General features: G+C 46.2%; 1 protein-coding gene across 3 annotated transcripts in view; it reads right to left on the bottom strand.

The window, feature by feature from the left end:
- The window catches only part of LOC146195037 (uncharacterized), an 82,296-nt gene that overhangs the window by 51,265 nt on the left and 3,910 nt on the right, over positions 1–27,121 (bottom strand). For all 3 annotated transcript variants that reach the window (XM_084597658.1, XM_084597659.1, XM_084597657.1), the window contains exon 2: positions 22,632–22,689. In XM_084597658.1, the coding sequence (XP_084453784.1) occupies positions 22,632–22,689 (58 nt within the window). The remainder of the gene's footprint in view (positions 1–22,631; positions 22,690–27,121) is intronic.

Raw genomic sequence — 27,121 nt, 5'->3', positions numbered from 1 at the left:
TTGGCCGCCTAGTAAAGAGCAGAGACATTACACTGCCAACCAAGATCCGTATAACTCGTGCTATGGTCTTTCCAGTTGTGATGTATGGATGCGAGAGTTGGACTGTGAAGAAGGCTGACCGCCGAAGAATTGACGCGTTTGAATTGTGTTGCTGGCAGAGACTCTTGAGAGTTCCTTGGACGGCCAGAAGATCAAATCAGTCGATATTGTCGACCATAAACCCTGACTACTTATTAGAGGGTCAAATTCTAAAGTTAAAGCTCAGCTACTTTGGTCATCTGATGAGAAGAGAGAAATCGCTAGAGAAAGATTTGATGTTGGGAAAGGTTGAGGGTCACTGGAGAAGGAGTAGGCAGCGAACGCGATGGTCAGATGGCATCCTCGAAGCGTTGCAGATGAAGTTATGTGATGTTAGGAAGATAGTGAGAGACCGGAAAGCGTGGCATGACATGGTCCATAGGGTCACGAAGAGTCGGATACGACTGAACGACTGAACTGAACTGAAGAACTTAAAGAAGGTGTTTCGTATCGTGAGAATGTTTATCCTCTAAAGTTTTCGGGACACTCATTTTGCATTTAATATGTCGGTCGTTTATCATCACATTTGGTTGTCCCAATGAAACCTTCACCGAGTCCACTTCTAGTTCATTCGTTTGCGGAAGAATGAATTCATGATTCTGAAGTTATTTGGTTCTGCGAACTCAACTAACAATCCCCCTGCTATTCCTAGATCCATTAGTATAGCCACCAACGGCCTGGTCTCCAGCTTGCGTTTTCCCCACCATCACTTTTAAGTATCCCATCAGTACAGTACACTGCGTTTTTACTTTCCCAGTTTCGGATTCTATATTTTAGTAGAGTATTTGGATGGCCTTGTCATCGTGACCAAATCTAGACTCGTAAACCTGGACACTCTTCAGTTTATACCACTTATTAAGCTTAAGTACGAGGGATAACTATCTTGGGAAGGTAGAATTTAAAATCTCGCGAGGGAACAGACATTTAGCTTTAACCGAGAAAGACGATCGTAGTGTCGAAGAATTGAACGATAGCTTCATATATATTATATTGCTGAAGGGGTAGAATATTGTGGTAGAATTTCTGGAAAGTATACGAGTAATCTGTCAAAGCAGATGAAAGAGGTATTCAGTATAATGAAATATACTTTTTGCATGAAATATATGAACTGCTGAGGATTGTTTAAGGAGATTTTATCAAAAATAAACAAGATGTATTTTAATTTGAATTTAAACTTGTTCATATTTAGTTGTTATGGAAATTTAGCCAACCTTGAAGTTTTCGTGGTGGAACATGCACGAGTCTAAAGTTACAATTGTTGCATGAAATAAAAACAACAACCTGTATAACTTCCAAAGTTTCAGTGCCAAAACATCAATACATCTGGCCATAATTTAGGGTGGGAACTTTAATCTTCTTTCTTTCTTTGCTGCGCGTCATTCCCGGAGCAAAGATTGCGATTGTTTACCCAGAACACTTCAACAGCCAATAATGTTTTTATACCTGTTCGATATGTACAATTACAATTATTCGATAAAAATCGCTTACGACTAATTATCAGACCAGTAGGTCATATCTAATTGTAAAACTAAGGTTCAAAGCTTTTTGTTAACACAGTTGCCCATTGTAAAAAATCAATATAAGACAGAAAAATACTTGAGCCCCCAATGACCACTCTTTTCTGAGCACGGCAAGATTATTTTACCGGCGTTGTGCTCTTGTTGTTGTTGTTGCTGTTGACCAAATAACTTATAGCACATACCCACAGAGGGGGATCGGCCAAGATTTGGGTAGCAAAAAAAATTTTTGAAGTATACGTGCATAAAAAAATGTGATTATTGGGGTATAGGAAAGGAAACAAAACGGGAAATAAGCGAAACATAAAATGAAAAGTGGTAACACGCACGGGAGATTGACACTGCAATTGTAAAACAAGTGATGTTTAAATATTTAGCAAAGTAAACGATTTGATTCCAGTAAAAAGTTTTGCATGGGGATGAAAACAGACCTGTGACTGTGCTCAAGGATGGTGGCGCCAAATGATAGTATCAAGCTACTTAAACTGAGGCCAAGCTGTTGCAATGGCCTTTCCATCAACTGTCTTCTCAACGTAGTGAAGCGGCTGCAAAACAATAAAAAGTTATCTAATGACTCCTGTTCATCGCAAAATGCGCAGACTGAAGAAAGTGCCAAACCAGACCTGTAAAGATAGAAATTTATAGGTGGAATACGGCATTGCAGCCTTGTTAGAGAAATCTCAAGTTCCCGTGAATGACATAATTTTCTATTCAAAGAATAATTTAGATGCAGGTAGTCTTCAGATCCTAAAAGATTTTTCATATTTAATAGAACGTTGCTCCAAAACCTCGCTCCGGTGATGCACGCGCTGTCGCCGGAAGGATAGATATGACGGGGTCATTGAGGGACTCTTTTGCCAAACTATCAGCATATTCATTTAAAGTCACATTGCTGTGGCCTGGTACCCATACCATAATAACAATTTTCAAATGAGTAGGGATCCCCAGGGAGAGAAAGGTTTTTACTACTGCAGAATCCGCCGACGAAGATAGGGATGAGCATAAGGATAGGGAGTCAGAAATTACAGCCACTTTAGAAAAAGAGGAGCCTAATTTCCTTAAAGCGAGTACCACTGCCAGAAACTCCGCTTCAAAAATTCAGATGAAGTCTGGAAGCCGGACAGAAAAAGACCAGTCTAAATGCGGACAATATATGCCAACACCCGGTTTTTCATTACATTAAGATGCGTCAGTAGCTACTACTAAACTAGCAGAAAGGCTTCGTAAATGATCTTCTAAGTTCTAATAATCCATGTAGAACAACGGATAATAAGTCTTTAGCATTATTTGGGAATATGCCGCCAAATAATTTCGACAGATGAACCGATGGTTTGTATGGCTAGAATACTAGGAATAGAAATATTTAAAGGGTCCAGCAAATGTTTGACCATAACAACCTGCGGGGTGTGAAATTTGGGCCAATGGACACCGAAAAATGAGGTCGGTTGACAGCAAAAAATTGACATAGATTGATGGAACTCCGATTCATATATTCTAAGGTACGTCTGAACAGTTAGAATTTGTAATCTGCATATCAAGGGAGGAATCCGGGCTTCAAGGTAGAGCACATTGTTGGCAACAAATTTTCGAAGTCCAAGACACAACCGAAGCGCTTCTCGCTACAAGAAAGAAGCGGTCAAATTTTATAAGCTGCTGAACCATAATACCTTTTCATTTCGTCTTTTCCTCACTTGGCTTATCTGTTTCATTTTTTTTCGTGACATTCAATTTAGGATGCCATGTTAATGTAAATTTCTTTAAACCACTGACTGCTCTTTCTTATCTGGCAACTATCCTTATCTTGAAGTAGCTTTTGGTCTTAAACGATAACTTGATTTGATAAAAAGAACTTGAGAGGAAACCCAGAGAAAAGCTGTGTAAACAATATGAGGCCTCCCGAGTGCCTCTTTACAAAGCAGCACTTGCGGTAGCAAAAGTACGGCAGTAGAAAAAGAACGAAAATTTTTGGAGTTAGGTAAGCGTGTTCAAGGCATACAAAACGTAATGAACGCAACTGCATTGTGTTACACAATGCTTACAAAAATGAACAGGCAGCATAACTATATGCGCAGGTGCATTCAAACAGTGCGACAGGTTGTCAGCAAAGAAGACGATAAAAGCAGCGACCAGTAAAGAAATGTTTGTCGATGTCCTTGCAGGCATTCGCCAGAACAAGACTCTCATGGCAGTTCAGTTCGTTCATTAACACGGTGAACCTATATTCCAATTTTTTTGTGGTACATATCATACAAAATTTCTTGACACTCCATAGCCCTGCTCTGCGGGATTATATTCTTAAGGTTTACAGCGCTACGCCAGTTTAGCCTGGTGCGCTAACGGACAGATGGCGAGCTTCTTCCTCTTTCACAAACACCTTCTTCTCTCCTCAGGGCTGCCTCATATTTCCCCATTCACAAACGAAGCCCCCTGGAATGTCAGTCAGTAACCCGGCAATGCTAGCGTTCATTCTTGCGACATGCACAACTTGTGTTTTCCGATAAGAGCAGCCTTGGGATTGTTTGCGAAACATCACGTAATTCAAGTAATTGATCCGTGTTTGCGCAATAAAAGGACCTGTGCAATGCGACAACAGCTTTTGGGACAAAGCTCGCTTGCGGAGAGGCCTCCAGAGTCATACTAAGTCTTCGGGAAGGTAGAAGAAATCATGGTGATGACAATTGTAGAGCGGTCTAGAGCTGTCCTCGAGGCCAGAGGGAGTGCGTAACTGGGCGAGCCGAAGAGCCTCTTCAGCGCGGCAGAGGGTAATGGAAACAGAAGGCTCAGTGTCGAGAGAGAACGGTAAAATGGTGTCGAGAGGACTTCGAGGCGGACGGGAATAGAGAATGAAAAACGGACTATAAGCGGTGGTTTCATGATTTTTGGTATTATATTCATGTATAATGAAGGGAAGCACGTCATCCCAGTTATTGTGATTAGTCGACATAGGTCGTCAGCATGTTCGTCAGTGTCCGGTTTGTATGTTAAGCGAGGCAATTGCTCTGCCGTAATCTGGCAGCCATGGGCACTAATTATGACACGCGGATGCCCATGATGGAGGATGACAGCCTGAAGCAGAAAGGAAGACACATCAGGGCTGGTGGCAGAAGGGATGGAGGCAGTTCGCATTAAGGCGTGAGATGACCAACGCATACAATGACGCAGCAATTGCCTTTGGCAGAGAGGGGAAATTGGCCTATGAGGTCAACACCTACTTGCTCATATGGTGTGGTCGGTGGTGAGCAGGTAGGCTAAATCAGCAAACTTGGGTATGAAGCGCCGAAAGCAAAAGAAAAGTAACAAGAAGCCCCTGAGTTCGTTCACAGGTTTGGGCTCTTTGAAGCAGTTGACAGCTTCAATCTTCTGTTGGCCAGCATAACGTCGTCTTTGTCAACCAAATGCTCAAGCACAACGATCTGGCGTTCCCCGAAGCGGCACCTCTTAGAGCTCAGCCCGAGACTGGCTTTTTCCATGCAGTTAAGGACAACAGCTAAACGCCTGTTGTGCCCAGCGATGGTCCTCCAAAAAATCACTATGCCACCTAGGTACCACATGAAAATGTACCACATCAATTCACGCAAAAGGTTGCCCATAAATATTTCAAAGTTAGGTGGAGAGACATAGCCCGAAAGGTTTTGCATTAAATTCGTTTAGCCCTGTGGAGTCACGAATGTAGTCTTCTCTTTGTCTTTCGGATGCATGGGGATCTTCTAGTATCCGGGCCGTAAATCAAAAGAGGAAAAGTTGAAAGCTCAATGGAGGCAGTCAACGACATCATGAACACGCGAAATCGGGTCAACATACTGCTTTGTGACCGTGTGGAGGCTTCAATAGTGGGCTCGAAATCGCCATGTGTAATCTGTCTTTTTTGCGATTATCACAAGGGTGGCTCACGGGCTCGATAATTCCTAAATAATTCCTGGTTGTGTTGTATAAAGAACATGTTCTTCAAATATCCAACCATATCCCAGCGCCTCAACGAAACAGTTAAGGTTTATTTAAAGAGCGCTACTCCACTATAGCCTGGCGCCCTAACGGACAGATGGCGAGCTTCTTACTCTTTCACATACTTCTTTTATGCGAAGCATATTCCTAGAGGTAAACCACAGCCCTTCGTGACGGTTACACGCCGTGCAAAGACTGTGGAATGCTACGTCACACCACGTGATACGCTGACGTCACGACAAAGGAGAGACAGGGGTCCGTTTCGCGCCGTCGGCTGCGGTTGCACGCCGTGCGGACCACGTGGTATGGTGACGTCACACCACGTGATACGCTGACGTCACGACAGAGAGACGGGAGACCGGCTCGCGCCGTCGGCTGCGGTTGCACGCCGTGCGGACCACGTGGTATTGTGACGTCACACCACGTCATACGCTGACGTCACGACAGAGGAGAGACGGGGGTCCAGCTCGCGCCGTCGGCTGCGGTTGCACGCCGTGCGGACTACGTGGTATGGTGAAATCACACCACGTGATACGCTGACGTCACGACAGAAGAGAGACTATGCGATAGCAAAAATGCGGTCAGAAATTTTGGGAAGGGAAGAATATCAGGAGAAGCTAAACGAGTCCTCGAATCGAGGCCGCTCGAGCACAACGTGGAAATTATATGGATACCAGCACATGAATCCGTCGCAGTGAATGAGGCTGCTCACGAGTTTGCCCGAGCTCTCTATCACCGGGCGGCTGCCGAGCAGCCCTCTTGCATGGATATAAAAGATAGCCTAATCTCGTATAAAGAGGTTACAGAGCACTATAAACTAAGCAGAAGGGTCTATCCGCCGCCAGACCGTTCCCTCGGAAACGGGGAGGCAATTACATGGCGGAGACTACAAGGGGGCAATCATATTAGTCCCTTTTGGGTATATGCAACAATTTCAAAAGATGAAAAGTATCTACACTGCATAACATGTAGGAGATGGGGCACTCTAGATCATATTATTTGGGAATGTAACAACAGCCCAGGAGCTAAAGAAAATATAGATAGAGACGCCTGGGATGCCCTGCTGCGAAGCGAGGACTCCGCTCAGCAACAGCAAGCCATCCGCCTGGCGGCTGAGGCCGTGAAGCAACAATGCATATTCACCAGACCTTAGCTCGCGAGGCTCCTGAGTTAGGCTCCATCAGGCCTGCGTGCCGGGGAGTCCGAAACGGAGCTTCTTCTCGGTGGAAATAAAGGTTTTCAACAACAACAACGGAGGACCGGCTTGCGCCGTCGGCTGCGGTTGCACGCCGTGCGGACCACGTGTAACCAAGGAAAGAAAAGTTTAGCCAAGTGTAACAATGGAAAGCCGAGTTTAGCAATCAATATGCTTCGCATCTGACCAGGCTTAACCGGGCTAAGCCTCAGCCATTTTTTTTCTCTCCGCACCGCTGTTACTCCATATCTTCTTTTATTTTCTTCTACCGCTGCAAGCATAATCAGAGTGTCATCATTTTTCATTATGGCAAGTATTCACTAACGGCCCTATTGCAAAAACCAGCGTCTCCAGTGCGAAACCAGTAAGATTTTCGCGCGTGTTTTGCACTGGATCTGCTGGGCACGCTGGAGGTCTGCGATATTCACTGGAGCAGTAACGGGAAGACACTGGCTGCACTGGTGCAATGGGAGAAAAAACGCTGGGATTAGACTTTTGACGCTGGGTGTGTCGCTGGCATCCGCGATGCACTGGGAGAAGCGCTGTATGTGCGCTGGGGCCACACTGGTTCCAGTGCCCCAGTATAGCCGGTGCGGCCTGCGGAGTCAGCCGGAGTAGCATCCCTCAGGGGCCAACAGTGCAACAGCATACTTTCAATCGACCATCGGGGGGCATATGAAAAATATGGTTCAAGCAAGCGCTTTTTGCTGCGAAGTCGTTGCGCATTTATAAGAAAACAAAGGCAGTATCTTTTTTCTAGTTTCCATGTTCCGGTAGGTCGTTTCGAGCGTTTCCAGAGAGACAACGACCACCGCGCCTCGATCTCAAGACACACTGACGATTAACGCACAACTAAAGCTGGAATTGAATAATGTGGGCTACTATGCATAACCAATTTCACATCTGATCTTAAGGGCACTCTAACGCAATGATTACTGCCAAAATGTTCAATGCGGGCACAATCCCAGGCGAGCGTAGCCTGCAGCACGGCCCCAGTATAAACAGCAGAAATAAAAACTAAAACCAGGAAGAGAGTAGTTTACCGAGCGATGGGCCCATGAGAGGAAAAGCAACAACATACAGCGCTTGTAATACATAATATTTGGCGTGTTTCTCAAGCTTTTGCGCTCCTTCTTACTCTGCGTATCAAGCAGCCGAGCCCTCGGTCATCGCAACGCTTCCCGCAATGTTTACATACAAATCAGGTTCAGTTACACGCAATTAGGGTCATCGCTGCGGCGCTTGCCGGTATTGAAGCTTGGTCGCACTTTTTTTCCTTGAAGGCTTCTACTAAAGCTCCGTGTTCAGCGAAAATTACGCCGACGGAAGCAGAGCACCACCCAAGAGCCGGCGTTGGTAAATTTTCCAGCGATGTCAAACTCCACATGTTAAAATGATTCCAGTGCACAAAATAGCGCGCATAGGCACCCAGAACATTAGTTGCAAGTCCAGACAGCAAGCTAAAATTATCAAGAAGTTGCAATTGTTAGAGCGGTAGCAATGGCCTGTAGACTGCGAAACTTGAAGTCCCAACTTTATAAATGCGGCTCATGACATAAAATGCAGAAATGTTTAAATCAACTCCAGTTCTCGGCTTGGCCGAGTGGTTAGCGTGCTGATCTAGTGATTGATATATGCCTAGGGACTTGGTTCGAGGCGTGCTTAGTGCTCTGGTTTTTTTTTTCTTTTTTTTTACTTTTTTTTAGGTATTTTATGTACCTAACTTGCTTCGTTACTTTTTACTTTTTAATTTTTATCCCACGCCTTTTTTTCTCCGGGCGAACAGTGCCGCCAGTGCGGAGCGTCCCAGTATGCCGCGTCCTAGTGCGCCCAGTTTCCAGCGTCATACTGGGACCATAATCAGGTATGGCGCTGGGGCGCTGGCACCCAGTGGCACTGGTTTTTGCAATAGGGGGATTTATGGCACAAACTAAAGTTATACATGGCTGTGCGTATGAGAACGTGCTATGAAAACTAAAGAAAAGTTACATGAAGCATGAGCGATTCATTTCTGTAAACTTGAAGGTTGAATAGTAATTTGAGCTTCTGCTATTCCCCATAGGAGAGATCTGTTTCTTACTATAAACGAGAAGAAATAGCTATAAATGAATACATTGGCAAACCTGGGAAAATTATCCTAGCGGTGACATATAACTCCAACACTTCTAGAAAGCTTAGTATTAGCAAATATTGTGTGCCCCCCCCCCGTACTGTCTGAAAAGTATACACCATGGTCTTTGTAAGGTAGTGCAAATATCATCCTCTTGCGTATAGTTAACCAAAGCAACAGATGCGGAAAGTATTTGTGGGAGGAGGGTAAATTATTACGATTTTATTTCTGTTAACAGAAATGTTTCAGATATTTGCTTAGAGTTCTAGTAATAATCTCATTCAAAGCTTTATTGAGGCGATTTGTCAGGTCAGTATTTCCAGTGTCCTCGAAAACGAACCAATATTATCAGCGTTAATCGTAAAGTAGGAGAGCTATTGTGGTAAAGAATACCGTTAACATAAAAACGAAGTGTGATGAGCTCAAATTCGCTTTGACAAGCACCAAAAGCTACGGGATTCATGCAGAGTACATTCGGTAGAAGGGCAAACAAACTAAAATCACCGTGTCAAATTTGACAAAATTAGCAACTGGGCTTAAACGCTGACACCATAATGATCAATTGTTTTAAACATTTTGAAGAAAAACTTGTTTATTAATATGGCCGAAGACTTGTGTGGATTGCAATATCTTTCTTCATATTATTTTATCAACTAAATCTTTACATTCATCTTAAAGTGCGACTTCTTTCTTAGCAAGACACACTTAACCTATGAATTTATGCTTAGTAAAGCCACATTGGGGGGGGGGTGAAGCAGTATTGCAAATGTTAAAAAGTTATCTCGCTCAGTGAAAGAGGATAGCCGCTGGAGCATAACATCTTGTAGGCTTTAAAAAAGCAGGAAACATTGACTTTGAGTAGGAATTTTCTATTACGTATTTTGTACACCATTACTTTCCCTACCTGCAACTTTCCTGAGTCAAAAACTGTTACCACTTGTGCGCAGTGTCACCTTTGTAAGGCTTGATTAATGCTTAGCTGTGAGTTTACTGACATAATTTGCTAATATTTGACGATATGCCTATTATTATGAATGTGTTTATAGAGGCTATAATGAACTGAGAACATTAGTTGCTTTAAATTCGCTACTTGCCCAGGTCGCACATGCGGCCGGCTCGATATTGGAAACTGATTGGCGACATCTGGTCCACCAGTGACCTGGCATTGCCTATGCGCTAACAATAACGGTACAGCCATGCGATAACAATGACCACTCTTGGACCAGTGATATGCATGTTCCCCCATGATTGACATTCACTGGCTATCAACGGGCAATAATAATCTTGCGTATAGAAGTGCTTGCCGACATTGTATACACAATAATTTATGATGGCCAATATTACCCAGCCATCGGCAATGTCTTGTTTACAATTCGCAAATCATGGCATACTTTGGTAAATATTTTCCGGCCAGTATATATGGCCCAGTATTGCTCAAGAGGAATGTATACAACGGTTGCATCTTTCCTGTGCTCACCTACGGGGCTCAAACGTGGAGGCTAACCAAGAGGGTTCTACTTAAGTTGAGGACAAGCCAGAGGGCTAGGAACGAAAAATGGTAGTGGTAACATTAAGAGATTGGAAGCGTGCAGAGTGGGTCAGAGAAATCGCTCAAGTTACCGATATTATAGCGGAAATTAAGAAGGAATGGACATAGGCAGGACATTTAGTGAGAAGAGAGGATAACCGATGGTCGCTTAGGCTAACAAACTGGATTGCAAGAGAAGGAAAGCTTAGCAGAGGGCGGCAGAAAGTTAGGTGAGCCGATGAGGTTAAGAAGTTCGCAGGGATCAAGTGGATGCAGCTAGCACAGAACCGGGTCAAATGGAGAAATATGGGAGAGGTGTTTCACCCTGCAGTGGGTATAGTCAGACTGTATATGATATTGATGATGATGATAATATATGGCTTGTCGAGATAAAATAGAGCTGGGCATTCATTGGTCAATATCATTCCGCCAGTGTTAGTGGCTTGCCAACATTGTATGCATCTTCAGTTCCAGTGGCCGATATTGCCCAACGAGTAGTGGCCACTAGCCTACATTGAACATATCATTGCATGCATTGGTAAATATTGTCCAGCCAGTATTGCCGACTTCGTAACATCGAATATATCTTGGCATACTTGGTGAATATCCCTCGGCCAATCGTGATGGCTTCCCAACATTGTGTATATCTGCAGATAAAATGGTCGATGATGGCATACAATGGTAAATATTATCTGCCAGTATAGCTGGCTTGTCGACATTTAATATAGCTTGGCATATATTGTTTAATATTTCGCTCCGGTCTTAGTGGCTTCCCAATAATGTGTACTTGTTGGTTTCAGTGGGCAATATTGCCAAATGAGCTGTGGTGACTGACCAGCATTGCATCTATCATGGCATACATTGGTGAGCATTACAATGCCAGTATTTATTGCTTGGCAGCATCGAATATATCTTGGCATACATTGGTCAATATTTTCCGCCCAGTCATCTTGGCTTCTGCAAATACAGTTGTCAATGTTGCCTGACAAAGTGTCATACATCTTTCGTAAGTTTTTTTTTATTTAGAACATACTGCCGTCAATACAGACTAAGCAGGAGGGCAATACAGGACAAAAGAAAATGCATTTCAGCGCTACCATCGACAAGCAAAAATATAAAAAGAACAGCGTACAGTGCAAACATATAATGGAAAACAAATTTAATCAGCAAATAGGAAGCAAAAAATCAATGCAGGGCTTTTCGTACACCTTCTTCAAAGACTGTTACATTATTAGCGGAGAAAACATCTTTTGGAAGTGCATTCCACTGGGAGACAGTGCGCGGAAAAAAAGAGTTCTTGAATCTGTTAGTATGGGCAAAGATTGGTTCCAGGTTGTGATGATGGGAGTGTCGGGTTGGACGACCCACGCGTGGATGAATGAACAATTGTGCATTGATATCAAGTTGGTGATTGCAAAGCCGATACAGAAACCGCAATCTGGAAATCATTCTTCTCGTTTCTAATGTTAAAAGTTATTAAATATCCTGTTTCCAGCATTGATGGCCTGTCAACTCGAAATATTTATTGCCATACGATGGTCAGTATTTTACTACTAGTTGAAATGGCTTCACAATATTGTATCTATCATAGGTTATTGTGGTCATTATTTTATGGGCAGCTGCGATGGCTTGCCAACATTGCACGCATCTTTGTATGCATTGATTGATATGATCCCCTTAGTATAGCTGGCTTATCTATATTGAATACATTTTAGTATACAGTGGGCGATATGGCCCCGTCAGGTTTGGGGACTTTCCAACATTATGACTGGATTATAGTGGCCGATATTGTCCACTGAGTTTTGACGGCTGGATAAACATTGCACATACCATGACATGTGTTGGCTGGAATTGGCTTGCAGATATTATCGATCAATTCTCAATCTATATGTTCTGATATATTTTTACCGTCCCGAATAATACTGTCGTGTCCTTCGCGATGGCTTTCAAGTATGTTTTATGCATCGTCAATGATATAGTTACAGTAGTAGAGAACATTTATTCAAGAAAAATGGCTTAAGCGATAAGAGCATGGTTGGTATAGGGTCCTCCCCCATTGCGCTGGCGTAAGGCGTCATTTTCTTGACAAACCCATACCATGAGATAAAGGCAGAGATTCATTAGCCAAAACATTTTTAAAGCCCCGAAATGAATGATTGGGTAGCACTACGCATGCAAGTAGGGCATACTTCGTGCAATGTTGCAGTCGAGTAGGACGCGTGGCTTATGCCGTCTACGAAGTGCTCAGAAATGCCCGACTGTTACGCTGTCCTCAACTGTGAAGAAGTTTCGTACAGAGGTGGCCCTGCCATTCCTTCTATACAATGTTAAGAATAGTTCCTCGCCCTTCTCTATAAAATCGCAACAAAACAGACGCATAATTTTTTTTAAGCTGATGACGGTCGCTGCCTATGTGTAGAAACACAATACGGCGCAGTATACAAGCATGTACACTTCTGAAATCTGCAGTAGGCCATTAAGACATAGCACCTTCAAAAAAATATATGCTATAGGCTGTCCGCCCAGCTTAATTTGTGGCGATGAGTTTTTACACCCGCATCCTGAAAACGCCTGTCTATAACTGAAAATACACACATATTTCATTTGCATGGAGAAAGAAAATATCAAATGCTAGAACACAGGTCGAAGGGATTGTGCTAGTCAAGGCAAATGCTGCACCGCTTCGTCATGTACGCTAGCGGACTCCTCAACGAGGCGCCAGCACCCAAAGTATTCCCCCGTAGGTGGTCTTGTACGCACCAAAGACGGACTAACTGCAGCATATTTTGAGTTGCAATTTGCATCAGCCTTTGCTATACGCCGGCGTGCTCTGCTTTGAGCGCTTCAGCAAGAGACGAATGATGAACAAACCCTTTAGGCTGTATGCAGCACAGCTCATAGTCAAAAGAGAGATCCCCCCACATAAAAAAATAAAAGCATTATTTTCTATGCGTTCTCTACCTTCGCCTGGCAGAGAAAAAAATCTAGCTTTCTCAGATGTTCTGGAATGAAATGTATTTAAATTCAATAGCAATGCATGCTGCCAAACTTTTTACTACAAGTTTTGTACTTGCTGTGGCAGCTGTTAACTAGTGCAGGCTTAACGTTGCCTGGTAAAGACTTAGAAGAGAAATTATTTAAGAAGCTTGAAATATAGCAACCCCACAATTGGAGACTGGAAATAAGTGTCAATGAATGTTTTTGTTTTACAGAAACAGAAAGCATGAATTCGTGCCGACCGCCGAAATATTTGTGTTAAGTTATTGTTGCCTGGTCATGCTGCTCTTCGAGGAAATATAATTTTGTCCGAAACCTGTATAAGCGCGTGTATAACTCTCATGACCTCCCTTGAAATATTTTTGCAAAGTCGGCTTAATACCACGCGTTTAAAGGAGTGTTCCTATGCAGTATTCTGGGAAGATTGTCCATGCTTTTTAGGAATATTATTTAGGAATATTCACATTGAAACCAGACCGAGGGTATTTCAATCTAGAAATTATGTTCGTTTGCTCTAACAGCTAAGAGAAAACGTGCCGTCTTTGCCAAAATTAACCAGGCTCCAGGGTTTCCTTCTCAACCATGTTTGGAGCCCTTGTTCTTGTTGGAGCCCTTGTTCTATTTCAAATGGCCAAAAATGGTCTTTACAGATAACAGTGATGGGCTTTTTTTCCGCACAAGTGATTAATATTTTGGCATGTCCTTTAAAACGCCTAACGCCCAAAAGGCAAAAAATTGTGTTTACAGATAACAGTGATAGGCTTTTTTTCCGCCCAGGTGATTAATAGTTTGGCATCCCCTGTAAAACGCTTAACTACAGGGCTAAGGAACAAACCGGGCAGCCTGGTTACTTTTGGCAAATACGGCCCGTTCTTTCTAGAAGTGTTAGACAGGCGGCTACTTTGTGACGCAGCGGCGCCAGCCTTCGCCGTGGCAGCGTACGAATTCTTCGTTCCAAAGCCTGAGCAGCGTCCAGTGAACACCGGCGGAATTCCAACTTGCGGTGTCATATGAAACCATGCGGACAGCGCTGCCACGCTCGCACGACTGGCGCCGGGGTGCTCTCTCTCTTCGCTCTTCCCTCCTCTTAATTGAGATTAACAGAATGTGCTTATCTGCTGTTTATGCAAGCCGAGAGTAAGAAAAGCTTTTGCTTCAACTCCATTGCACTAAACAGAAAATATGCATTCTTCATGAATTCCAGTTTCAGCACACTGACGTGGACAAACTATTTTTTCAGCAATGGCAAATTTTACTACTCACGAAGAGTTTGCCCAAGCTGTATTAAAAAAGCAATTCTGCATAATATTGTCTCTTATTTTTGTTTTCGCTTGCAGATATTTGTACGAAAGGACGATGGTGACATGCAAGCTGCTCAAGCATACATCGGCAAGGGCTGCTGAAAGCTGCTGTTTTTATAACCGTGAGCAAAATGCGCATACTAGTGATGCTGTCTTAGCAGACACTTGAAACTGCCTTTAATGCGGCGTCTTCCTGCAACCTGGGATCTGCCGACATCTGGTCGATGGACCTAACCAGAGGTGAAGTCCTGGAAGTTTGAAAGAATTCTGCCCATAGTTTGTTTTTCACTTTGTACCACATACGCAACTAATAAATATCCATGAAACGAACAATTCTGGCTATTTTGTGTGAATGCATGTATAATTTCAGGCTGCTGTATATATATTATTAGCTGCATGTAAAATACCTACACAAAAACAAACTCAACCCTGTGGCGCAAGATCGCCTTAGCTGACTGTGCGCCGTAATACCTATCAAATAAAAATAGTCAAAAAAACATCATTAAACAATAATGGGATTGCTCGGGTGCCAATGAGGCGAAGCCAGTGGACAAGCTGGGTGGGCAATGTTTGCCAGCCGATGAGCTTAGCTGCATAGCAGTTATTAAAAGCCAGTGAGTAAGCTCCGTTTTTAAGTATTGAATAGCCAGTTAGAGTGGCTGGATGTATGTTATAAAGGAGCCAGCGTGTATGATTGGGTGGAAGATATTGGGTAGCTGTTGAGTGAGGCTGCATGTTAATGAATTACTGTTGTGTTCCAAGTGCTGCGCTCGTCCGTTCTAATGTGACAGGAGCAGTGCGCGCTAATGAACAGGCCCGCACCCCTGTCCGCGCTTCGCCGGGAGGACTCACCGCCTGCCTGCACTCAGCGGGACGCCCCCCACGGCGGGCTCCTTCACTCTCCTCCAGTTCTGGGAAACAAGCCCCATCCCCATCTCCGGCCTCCGTTCCCTCCGTTCTTCGCCCGGCAGTTCGGCCGACGCTGGTGGCACCCTCTTATATAGTGAGTAAACGAAGTTAACAGTTTAACAGTAGCGCGTGCGTCTTTTCTACATCGACGGCGCGCAAACACGAATGGCGACGAGGAAGTGGAATTGGCCCGCGCTACGCAACGCTATTGACAAGCCATGGCTACGCGAGGGTTAATACCAGAATTCAACGGCTCACCCTGGTCATCGTGGGTTGGACGCCTCCAGTTCTACTTCGAGGCTAACAACATCACAGACCCAGCCTTGAAGAGGGCCAACCTGCTAACGCTGTGCGGGAAGCAGACTTACGACACTGTCTGCGCCCTTATTCAGCCAAGCACAGCAGCGGAAGTGCCTTACGAAGGAATCGTTGCAGCACTTCAAAAGCACTCCTACCCGAGGCCATCTAAAGTTTACAGCCGAGCCCGCTTCCAGCGACAAGATCAGCTGGAAGGTGAAACTGTGAGCGCCTACGGAGTAGCGCTCAAGAAGCTTGCTGCTGACTGCAATTTTGGGACGCTGGCCACAGCCAGCACAGCTACAGGGCAGCATGAAGACACAGCATCTGCTAACACCCCCATGCTTCCATTGGACGTCATGTTACGTGACAGATTTGTGTGCGGACTGAGTGACGAGTCACTACAGCAGCGCCTGTTCGCTGAGAGGGGCCTCACGTTTAACAAAGCTTACGACATCGCCGTGCGAGCGGAGTGAGCCGGTTACTAGCAGAGAGAGATGCGCCGGAACACCAAGCCGGTACACCAAACAAGCAACCAGGTACGCAGACCTTCTGTTGTTGCAAAATCGGTCAAAAATGTACAACGCTGCTGGCGGTGTGACGGCCAACACAACGCCCAGGGGGATGCCGATTCCAGTCAGCCACGTGTATTTTTTGCCACAAGCAAGTGCATATTGAGAAATCATGCATTACGAAGCGGAAGCTTGCCAAAATAAATTCGCCTTCTCAGCCTAACCACAGCGAAGACGCCTCAGAGAATAGGCCGCCATCTGATGCCCACGGAGCAACATCAGCAGTATCATCAGTGTTGTATGACCTTAAGACCGTGAATCTCGGCACGCGTCCGAAGATTTTTACCGAAGGTACAGTACACCAAAAACTGATTAAGTTCGAGGTGGATTCAGGCGCAGCCTGTACTCTGATCACTGAGGCCACATTCCGAACTTTGTGGCCATCAGACGCACCACCCTTGCAGCAAGACGACACGCACCTGCGAACGTGGTCAGGGCGAAACTTGCCACTATTGGGCTCTGCCAACGTGCGGGTTTGTTACAACGGCCAGACCCATACGCTACCTCTCCTTGTTGTGAAGGACTCAGGATCAAGCCTTCTAGGGAGAAACTGGTTTTCTCCATTAGGGGTGACGATATGCGGCATACACCAAACGCCGAGCCACAAAGTCATTGAGCAATTGCAGGAGAAATACGAAAAAGTATTCTCTGAAGAGATTCCAGAAAATGAAGGGCCACCAGTATCTATCTATCTCTGACTTTTCCAGGCTCCCCATCAAGAAGGCGGTGAGGGCGCTGCACCCTGATCGGCGCATCGCCGAGGGGAGGACATTCCACCGCCTGTCTGACAAGCTCGCCCGCATGGAGCGAGCTCTCCTCCTACGCCTCCGCACCGGTGGTTCCTGGACGCACACGGAGCTGCATATCCGTGGCCGAGCTCCCTCCCCAGCATGCCCTTCCTGCGGTGATGCAGGAACGCTGGAGCACCTCCTCTGTGTGTACCCAGCACATGCCCACAACCGTCGCAAGATGGAGGCAGGCTACCGGGCCCTTGGACTTCCTGCTGCCACCGAGGACCATCTGCTCTTCCCGGCCAGGAGCCCCCTGGCAGCCTACCGGCTCCTGCTGGCCTTCCTGGAGGAGTCCGGCCTGACTGCACAACTGTAGCCTACCACCAGGCCTGCTGACCTGCTGGCCACAGCATTGGCGACGAAGCCGATGACGAGGACGACGACGAGAGCGACTCCAAGATGATGACCCCCCCCCTTACCTCCCAACATCCCATCACCCCTTTCCCCCGGACAACAAGAGCGCCGCCGTGAATTAAGGCCAGCATAACCCGTGTCCGGTATCCCCCCCCCCCCCCCCCCTGAGAATAACCCAAAGATCCTACCTACCTACCACCAGTCACACTTGGGTTGTTAAGCGGCGCGCAACCGAAGTTTTTGGAGGCCAGGCCGGTACCCTTTGCTCTCAGAGCTTCCGTTGAAAGGGGGTTGGACAAACTGGAGCAGCAAGCTGTTATCGAGCCGACACAACATTCGCAATGGGCCGCACCAATAGTTGTAATTCGCAGGAAGAACGGAACCATACGCCTCTGAGGGGACTACCGGAGCACCGTAAATCTTGCGACTAAAGCATCGTCTTACCCTCTGCCGACACACGGAGAAGTGTTCAGTGTACTATGCGGCGCAAGAGTCTTCAGCACTTTAGACCTCACCCAAGCCTTATCAACAACTGAAGGTGAGCGAACCGACGTCAGAATTACTGACAATCAACACACTGAAAGGCCTGTACAAGGTCAGGAGGTTGCCCTTTGGCATAGCTGAAGCCCCGGCCATATTTCAAAAGTTCATGTAGACAGTACTTCAAGGAATCCCAGGAGTTTGTGTCTACCTAGACGATGTCACAATCAGTGGCTCTTCCACGGAAGAGCATGCAGCGCGCCTGGAGCACGTTCATGAAAGGATAGCGAACGCAAATTTGCGTTTAAGCAAAGAAAAATGCTGTTTTGTGGTGTCAGAGGTGCCATTTCTGGGACACCGAATTGATGCAGAAGGCATCCACCCGACCGAAGACAAAGTGCGAGCGATCACCGAAGCACGGGCACCAACAAACAAGCAGGAGCTACAGGCGTTTCTCGGACTCTTAACGTTCTACGACCGTTTCTTAGAACAAAAAGCTGCTGTGGCCAACGACTTATACCATCTTCTCCGGAAAGATATGTAGTGGACATGGTCGCCACGCCACCAACAAGCATTTGACGCTCTGAAACACCTGCTTCGAAGGTGTACAGTCCTCAGCCACTACGACGAAAGGAAGCCATTGCTTTTGTCTTGCGACGCATCCCCATACGGAGTCGGCGCGGTTCTTTAGCAGACTGATGACCAAGGAAGGGAGGCCCCGATTGCCTTCGCCTCACGTACGTTGTCACAACGGAGCGCACCTACGCGCAACTGGACAAAGAGGAGCTGGCCATCGTCTACGCGGCGACACATTTTCGTACATTGCCGGCCGAAAGGTGATATTTATAACGGATCACCGACCGCTACTGGGCATTCTGGGGCCACATAAGCCTATGCCACCAACATTGTCTCCGCGAATGACACGTTGGTGCATCAAGCTCTTAGCGTACGACTACGATCTGGTCTACCAATCTTACTAAACATCAGAATGCCGACGCGCTAAGCCGCCTGACACTGAACGAAACAGTTGACGAACCGCCTCCGCCCGGAGACGTTCTAGGTTCAAAGCACTGCCAGAACCTCCGCTTACTGCAGCACAGTTGCAGCATCTACGCAGAAGTACGCAACTCTCCTGCAAATTTGCACGGCTGTTCAACAAGGCAACGTGCACAAACTCAAAGGGAACGACTTCGAAGCTTACCGCAGGCGAGCTACAGACTTCAGCACCCACCGCGACTGCATCCTATTTGGATCCCGTGTTGAGATTTCGAGTTAGCTAAGCGCACAAGCTATGTCTCTCATCTACGCCGGACACAGGGGCATCGTTGCCATGAAAATGTGTGCCAGAAGTTACGTGTTGTGGTCTAACATTGACCACGACATTGAAACAACAGTCCGAAATTGCAAGCCTTGCCAAAGCAGCCGGAGAAATCCGCCGAAAGCTCCTCTCCCAGAATGGGAAAAGCCACACACACCTTGGCACACCCTGCAAATTGATTTTGCAGGCCCAATTGAAGGCTCCACTATCTTTGTGCTGGTAGATGCGTACACCAAATGGGTTGAGTTAAAGGAAACGCGACAGATGACTTCGGCGGCAGTCATTGACAACCTCCGATCCATGTTCGCAACGTTCGGAATTCCCCGAAAGGCAGTGTCGGACAACGGAACACCGTTTGTATCGGCAGAGATTCTCAAGTTTTATCGCGACAACGGTATCTTATCAGTCACATCGGCCCCCTACCACCCAGCGACAAACGGACAAGTCGAACGCTACGTGGCCGGGCTAAAACGTGCCCTTGAGAGAGATCAGACAGGGTCGCTGCAGCGCCGCCTTGCACATTTTCTTTTCAACCAGCACACAACAGTACAAAACACGACAGGCGAGACCCTAGCGAAAATGATGTTCGAGCGCGAAATGCGGACGCAGCTCACAGGTATTCTTCCCGAGCCAGAAACAGAGACGACCCGGGAAGAAAAACCGATTCCGCGCTGCGGGACACTTGTTGAGGGGAAGCGCGTTTTGGCTCGCCAGTTTCTCAGAAAACTACGCTGGGAGGAAGCTACTGTTGTGAGACGCATAGGCCTGCGCTCTTGGCTTGTCAGCTTACATGGAACGGTGGTACGCCGACACCTTAACCAGCTGCGTGCATTTACGACGCCTTCCGAGAGCGGTCCGGCAGCAGCGAGGACATCTGAACCATCCTCCCACATAGCCTGGCATCTCTCCACAGAAGAAAAGACTGCACCCAGGGCAGACCTACAAAGCACAGCGGGCAACATCCAGCCTACAAGTGGTCCTTCCCTGTGCGCACAGAGCCAGCGCGTCTCCACGCGTCCTCGCCGACCCCCTGCAGGCTATCAGGCAAATTTTTAAGGGGGAAGGAAGTGTTGTGTTCCAAGTGCTGCGCTCGTCCGTTCTGTTGTGACAGGAGCATTGCGCGCTAATGAACAGGCCGGCACCCCTCTCCGCGCTTCGCCGGGAGGACTCGCCGCCTGCCTGCGCTCAGCGGGCCGTCCCCCACGGCGGGCTCCCTCACTCTCCTCTAGTTCTGGAAAACAAGCCCCATCCCCATCTCCGGTCTCCTTTCCCTCCCTTCTTCGCCCGGCAGTTCGGCCTACGCCTCGGCCGGCGCTGGTCGCACCCTCTTATGTAGTGAATAAACGAAGTTAACAGTTTAACACTAGCGGGTACGTCTTTTCTACATCGACGACGCGCAAACACCGCAATTACCTAGTCTGCCATTGCTGGCCATTGTAGGAACGCCAATGTAGTAGATTGGATGAAATCTTGTCACGGGTAGCGCCCCAATGAAACACCATTATTGGCCCCAATATTGGGGCCGTTCTCCCCCATTATTGGAATGACGGCGGTGCATTGACGGTGTGCTACTTCGGTAGATACAAGGGAAAGCAGAAGAAAAACAAAACAATTTCTCGGTTTCCACCGTTCTGGCTCGCCGTGTTTCTAAATATCTATTCTGAAAATACGATAAATACTTTCACCGTGTTAGCAGGGTTGGAGGATAATCCAATTCCAAACCAAGCAGGACATTGTCTTTTGCGCCATGATTAGTACTAAACATTAAAATGAACGCGTTTGCTTTACGCTGTCTCGTCAGACTTTGTAAAAATTAGTTGCTGTTTAACTCTGATTAACCCTAGCTGAATTGCGATAGCAACGGCGGTAGATGCGTTTGCTTGCTACATTATTTCCCTATAACGCCCTATCAGTGTTAGGTGTTACATTACTGGCGACAGTTCAGACCAACCTTTAGGGTATCACGCAAGAGCGTAAGTTACCAGTCCCCTTCTTCTTCTGCTCTGCTAGTCCTCCTCCTCGGCTGTTCAAGGTCAAGCTTGGCCTCCGCTGGGACCACGTGACAGATGGAAACCTGGCGCAGCATTGCTATCGCAATAATAAAAATTACAAGGCTCAAGGCTGCTGAACCAAATATTGAGCGAAAGCATTCACTGCAGGTGACCGAGAGTTTTTCTTCTTCTCTTCTTCTTCCTCAGCCCACATATAAAGCCCCGCTTTAACCATCCCGCATGAACGTGCCTTAGTGGCCTATAGGCGCAACGTGAATGCCAGGGTCATAGCAGGTTGATTCTGACATAACCGTCCCATATGAAACGAGAAACCCAAGTTGGCAGCTCCTGCCAGCCCACATATAAAGCCCCGCTTTAACCAAGACGTATGAACGTGCCTGACTTACGTATCACATGAACACCAGCTGCGCCTCTAGTGCGCTACGCCGACCGCTTTTGTGTCACGTGGGGTGTCACGTCACGTGCTGCGCCGTGGCTGCGACTGCGCTATGCCGACCGCTTGAGTTGGTAGCCCAGCTCTCCCCCTAGTGCCAGGTGAGGTGTGACGTCACAGCGTCACGTGGGTGCGGGCGTGCAACACTGAAGGCTCGAAACCTAGAGTAGTATTGCTTTCGCAATAATACCGAATGGTGGCAGACCTGAATTGACAGGTTATATTCACTGTTGCACTCTTGGAATCGCGGCGCGTATATGTCGCACAAACTATGCCGCAAGCCACACGCAAAGAGGTTTTCACAAGACGAGGTGCAGGCGGACAGCATCATTACCGCTCTATGGTCTTGCACCAAAAGGTCCCACAATTTTTTCTTTTTAAACTCTACAGTATTTTTTCACCAATAATGAAGAAAACAAACTTTACAACGAGCCATAACAAATACTTATGCAATGCGCCAGAAAACATTTTTTATGCATGCTTAAATAATTCTCGATAGCAATGAAGAAGTGAAATACTACTGGCTGATTATACTTACAACAAAAATAAGGAATCGGCTGCATGTAATTGGGGTAAATGCTATACTTTCCGTTTACGATAAAAATGAAAATGCGTTTTCAACAAACGTTTTTCACAAGATTTACAATCATTATTTGAACGTAGAATCTATGAGCTACTTTACAGGTCCCATATAAATCTTAAGCGCAAATTTCGTGCACGCAAATGTTTCGTTGATATCAGACACATGAATACTACGTCACCAAGAACAGAAACATCCAGTAAGGAAATGCACTCACGTTTCTCCACCAGAAGTGCAAAGCAGAGGACCAAAACAGAAAAGATAGTCTTTGTGGCCTGAGGGAGCGAAAAGAAAATGAATTTTGTGCCATCCGGTAACAAAAACAAGATTTCCTTTAAAGTTTTCTTTTCTTTTTGATACTTAATTAGAAAGTGCTGTGTTATTAATCTTAAAATAAATATTATAGGTCATTATCATTTTCATCACCAAGCCAGTACAACCGACGGAGGAATCCTTCGTTTTTAAGCCCTCCTCTGGCAATGAAGTTAGCCTAACTAATTTACTAGCAGGCCACATTATTTTAAGGTAATGTTCAACAGCCTAGGGAAGGAACAGCAGTTTACATTATGTAACGAAGTACTGGAAGTAGTAGGCGAATATGTCTACTTAGGACAAGTAGTAACCGCAGATCCGGAACATGAAAAAGAAATAACAAGAAGAATAAGACTGGGATGAAGCGCATTTGGCAAGCACTCGTAGATTATGACTAGCAGCTTACCGGTATCGCTAAAGAGGAAAGTATATAACAGTTGCATCTTACCTATACTCACTTATGGCGCTGAAACGTGGAGGCTAACCAAAAAAGTTCTACTTAAGTTGAGGAACACCCAGAAGGCTATGGAACGAAAAATGGTAGGGGTAACATTACGAGATAGGAAACGGGCAGAGTGGGTCAGAGAAATAACTCAAGTTACCGACATTCTAATGGAAATTAAGAAGAAGAAATGGACATGGGCAGGACATGTAGTGCGAAGAGAAGATAACCGATGGTCGCTTAGGGTATCAAACTGGATTCCAAGGGAAGGAAAGCATAGCAGGGGGCGGCAGAAAGTTAGGTGAGCGGATAAGATTAAGAAGTTCGCAGGGGTCAAGTGGATGCAGCAGCACAGAACCGGGTTAGGTGGAGAAATATGGGAGAGGCCTTCGCCCTGCAGTGGGTATAGTCAGGCTGATGATGATGATGATGATGATGACAGTATTTTACTACGCCAACCTCGACTTTGTTTTAGCAGGCTGTTTTTGTGCGCTCGTGTTGTCTTCTGGGTAATAGTTGTTTCGCATTTTCTAACAGCAGAAATACATTTGCCATCTCATTATACATGAAGATTCATAATTGCAAGTGAATTTGCTGCAGAGCAGGAAGAACTTATCGATCTGGCTGCAAAAATTGTTTTAAGGCTGACAAAAAACTCAAATATTCCTTTCGCGGACTTCGGTTATTTTAATGTAGAAGCCAATGGGGGAGGGGGGGGGGACTCAGAGGCATCAGTGTGGAACTAGTAAAAGGCGACGAAGAGGAGGCCCAAAGCCCGCGACCTGTTTTTGTCGTCGTCCGCTGTGCGCCCACCGTCGACCCCATTGACCTACCGTGAAACGTTGCGAGTAAAAATCCTACACCAATTTTTATAATGTGGCGTGCCTGAAACCATAAGCCAAAACTTAACCTTCCTACCGCATGTTAGCGGCAAGGACCTTTGCTATTACCACGGCAGACTTTCCATCTTCTGTGGGCTCCCATATGCCAACGTAATTTTCACACTTACAGCGGCACTCATGAGCAAGATGTTGAAGACTGGATTGTGGCCTCAGCTGCGTATAAGAGCGCGTGAGTATCCATTACGAATTGAACGGCGTGCTCATGCCGAAAACGTGATTTTATTTCTCTATCAAGTTTACAAGATTTCGTATATCAATTTTGGTAGGCATGAGGCCTAAGAGAACACCTCTAATAGAGGCACTCTCAGCATCGTTTCTACAATTTTGTCACTACAGCCTTCGTTCAGAAATACATCTACTGCTGTACAGACTCTCAACACCAAAAGTCTCCTCAGATAATTATTCTCTTTTGCTGCAGCCCTTCCCCTGTCTCGCCCGATATTTTTACTATTTCAGCATTGACTTGTATACATTCTTTTCCTGCACCGTGAAGGCAGTGAATGCTTTTGACAGTACAGTGAATGCTTTTGAACACCTGAGCCGATATTCCTAAACCTCAGCGCTACCTGAAGCAGAGGCCGGTATAGTGGGGTTTAATTCTGCGCCTTCGACTTTAACGCGACGGCGTGGCATGAGGACTGCTGTGTGGTAGAAAACAAGCCTTCTTTTCTGAAGTACTAAACGGAATCCTTACACAATACGCGTTATAAACCATACCAGCACTCCCTACCATTCGTAGACAAAACTTCACTGAGCAATTTAAATGAAAGCTGGGAGACGTACAGCCCCCGTCATAAATATACAGCCCACTGCGAAGGGACAGGGAGCGAATGCGGGGCCGGGAGGTGGCGCGCTTGTTTTCTTGGCGCGCCTGCTGCGAGGGTAAATTGGAGTGTGGGTGACAAGCTCCCTTGCTCTTGGGAGGGTGAGGGAGGCCGTGTCGCTCTGGCTGCGCGATAGTAAGTGAGGCGATCGCGTCATTCATGTCCCCTTTGCGGAGGCGCTTGCATCGACGCAAAGTGTGCAGACACCTTCGGCACGCGCTCCGAAGCGGGCGCACGTGGCTCGAGTGCTGAAGCTGTCACGAGCGCTAGAAAATAGAGTGGCAGCTGCTTTCCGCAGTGCCGACTCCGCATGGAGTGGTCAAGAAAGTTTAAAGCATGCTTCGCCATAAACAAAAGAAACAAGAAAAGGCGCGAAGAGAGCTTAGTGCCTGGTCACAAGCATTGCGTTCCCTGCAATTTTTGTAGGCTCCTTTTCTGTGATTTGTGACTGTAACAAGTCGCTGGATGAAGTTTTCATTTCAAGGCGAAACACTTCTCTCAGTAGCAGCAAAGTAGCATCCGGAGTGCAAAATGGCCCGAAATATCACCGTGACGCCATCGGGGCAATCAGGTGGTCCCGATAGTCCATCAGAATGTCAAAAAATGTTTCGGATGAATTGAGGCGAAGACGGTGGATTACTATAGTTTAGGGGTGGACAGATTAGGAATGAGGGCGTGTTATGGTGAATAACGTTGGACTAAAGATGGATCGAGTTTTGATTAAATCGGTTAGACTCACAGAGTTTAACGCCCTAATGTGACTCAAATATTTCGAGCACTTTTGGTTCATTGACCTGCACCGGTATCCCACAGTGCTCTTTATCTTTTCGATTCCATCGAATGGATTATGGATATATTTGATTAGAATAATTCGGATTGAGTTAAAGTGGAATAGATGGGTGTCACGAAATCGGCGCGCAGTTTGATTAGGTCGGCGCGGCGCGAGGCCCACGCCGCATGGAACGTTGGAGAAAAACCTCCCGCGCGAGAGGGCGTGCAGCCTTGTACGTATCGCCGTCACCCTCTTTCACAATGCCCGGGTATTACGGTGAACCATCAGTCTGAAACACGCCAGAGCTTTTCAGAATGTTCTACGGGTCGTGGCCAATGACGATTGGACTCCCGGGGATCACCCGCTGCTGGCAAGCCCACGGACCTGCGAGGGAGCGGCGCTCGTCTTGTATGGCGGCCACATCGTGACTCTCGAGGCGTCGGACTGCAACAGTGCCCGGTGAACAATTTGGTGTTTGTTCTTGTGACTCTCTCGTGTTTGATCTGTTGTAAATCCTCTGTGTTATTGAATACTTCTGTAATTGCATGCTTAGCGTTTGTTTTTCTGTGAACCTCTCGTCCGTGAATTTTTAGTGTTTCTGTATTCCTCTGTATCGTCGCTTGCTGTGTATAAAACTCCCAACCTTACTCTGGCTGGAACCGGCGACAGCTGGGCACCAAACGGCCACCCCCTTCGGTCACTACAAGGTATTTGAACTCCGGCTGAGCTTGCCACGCAGGTTGAGAGCATCTCCTTTGCGACCGGAACAGCTACCCCCCCCCCCCCACACACACACACTGAGGGTGTCTGGGAGTGTGAGCACCGTTAAGGGCACATCGTTATTGATACTTTCTAATTATTAACGGGTGAGAGTGGAATTCTAATCGATTGCTTGAATGATGATCGTCGCGTTTTGATTAGGGTTATTTTTCGGTTAGCATTCATTAGAGCAGATGAGAATAGATTAGGTTAGATGAAGTGAGATTAATAATGAAATTTGTTAAATTTGGGTGGATTAGTTTGGGTAGTGTGAATTATGGGGAAACACTAAAGGAAGAGTGTAGTTGTATGTGGTTGTGGTTCGCTGGACTTATTCGGTTTACGGAGTATTCTGAAGTGATGGTTGTGCAAAGAAGTGAATTACGTTTTGATGGGGTAGATTACTTTTATTATGGTGGACAGCAGGTGCGATCTGTTGGATTAAATGTGCTCAATATTCATACCTTCGAAGTTCCTTAGTAGTTCTAAGAGTGCCTAATTTACTTTCCTTAAATTCATGCACAATCTTTAAAAACCTCTTCTGCTGTCTGCCTTGCTGGACTACAAATAATAGCGCAACAATTACTGCCTCCAAATTGATAAAAGCAAGGTCAAGTGTTCCACTCGTTACATTGACCCATGAAATAGTTAGGTAAAAAACGTCGTGCGTGTTCTACAACGAGGTAAAAGTCACTG

The sequence above is a fragment of the Amblyomma maculatum genome, chromosome 3 (assembly GCF_055883805.1).
Source record: "Amblyomma maculatum isolate TAMU_Amacu chromosome 3, ASM5588380v1, whole genome shotgun sequence".
Classification (NCBI taxonomy): Eukaryota; Metazoa; Arthropoda; class Arachnida; order Ixodida; family Ixodidae; genus Amblyomma; species Amblyomma maculatum.
This window is presented reverse-complemented; position numbering and strand designations above follow the sequence as displayed.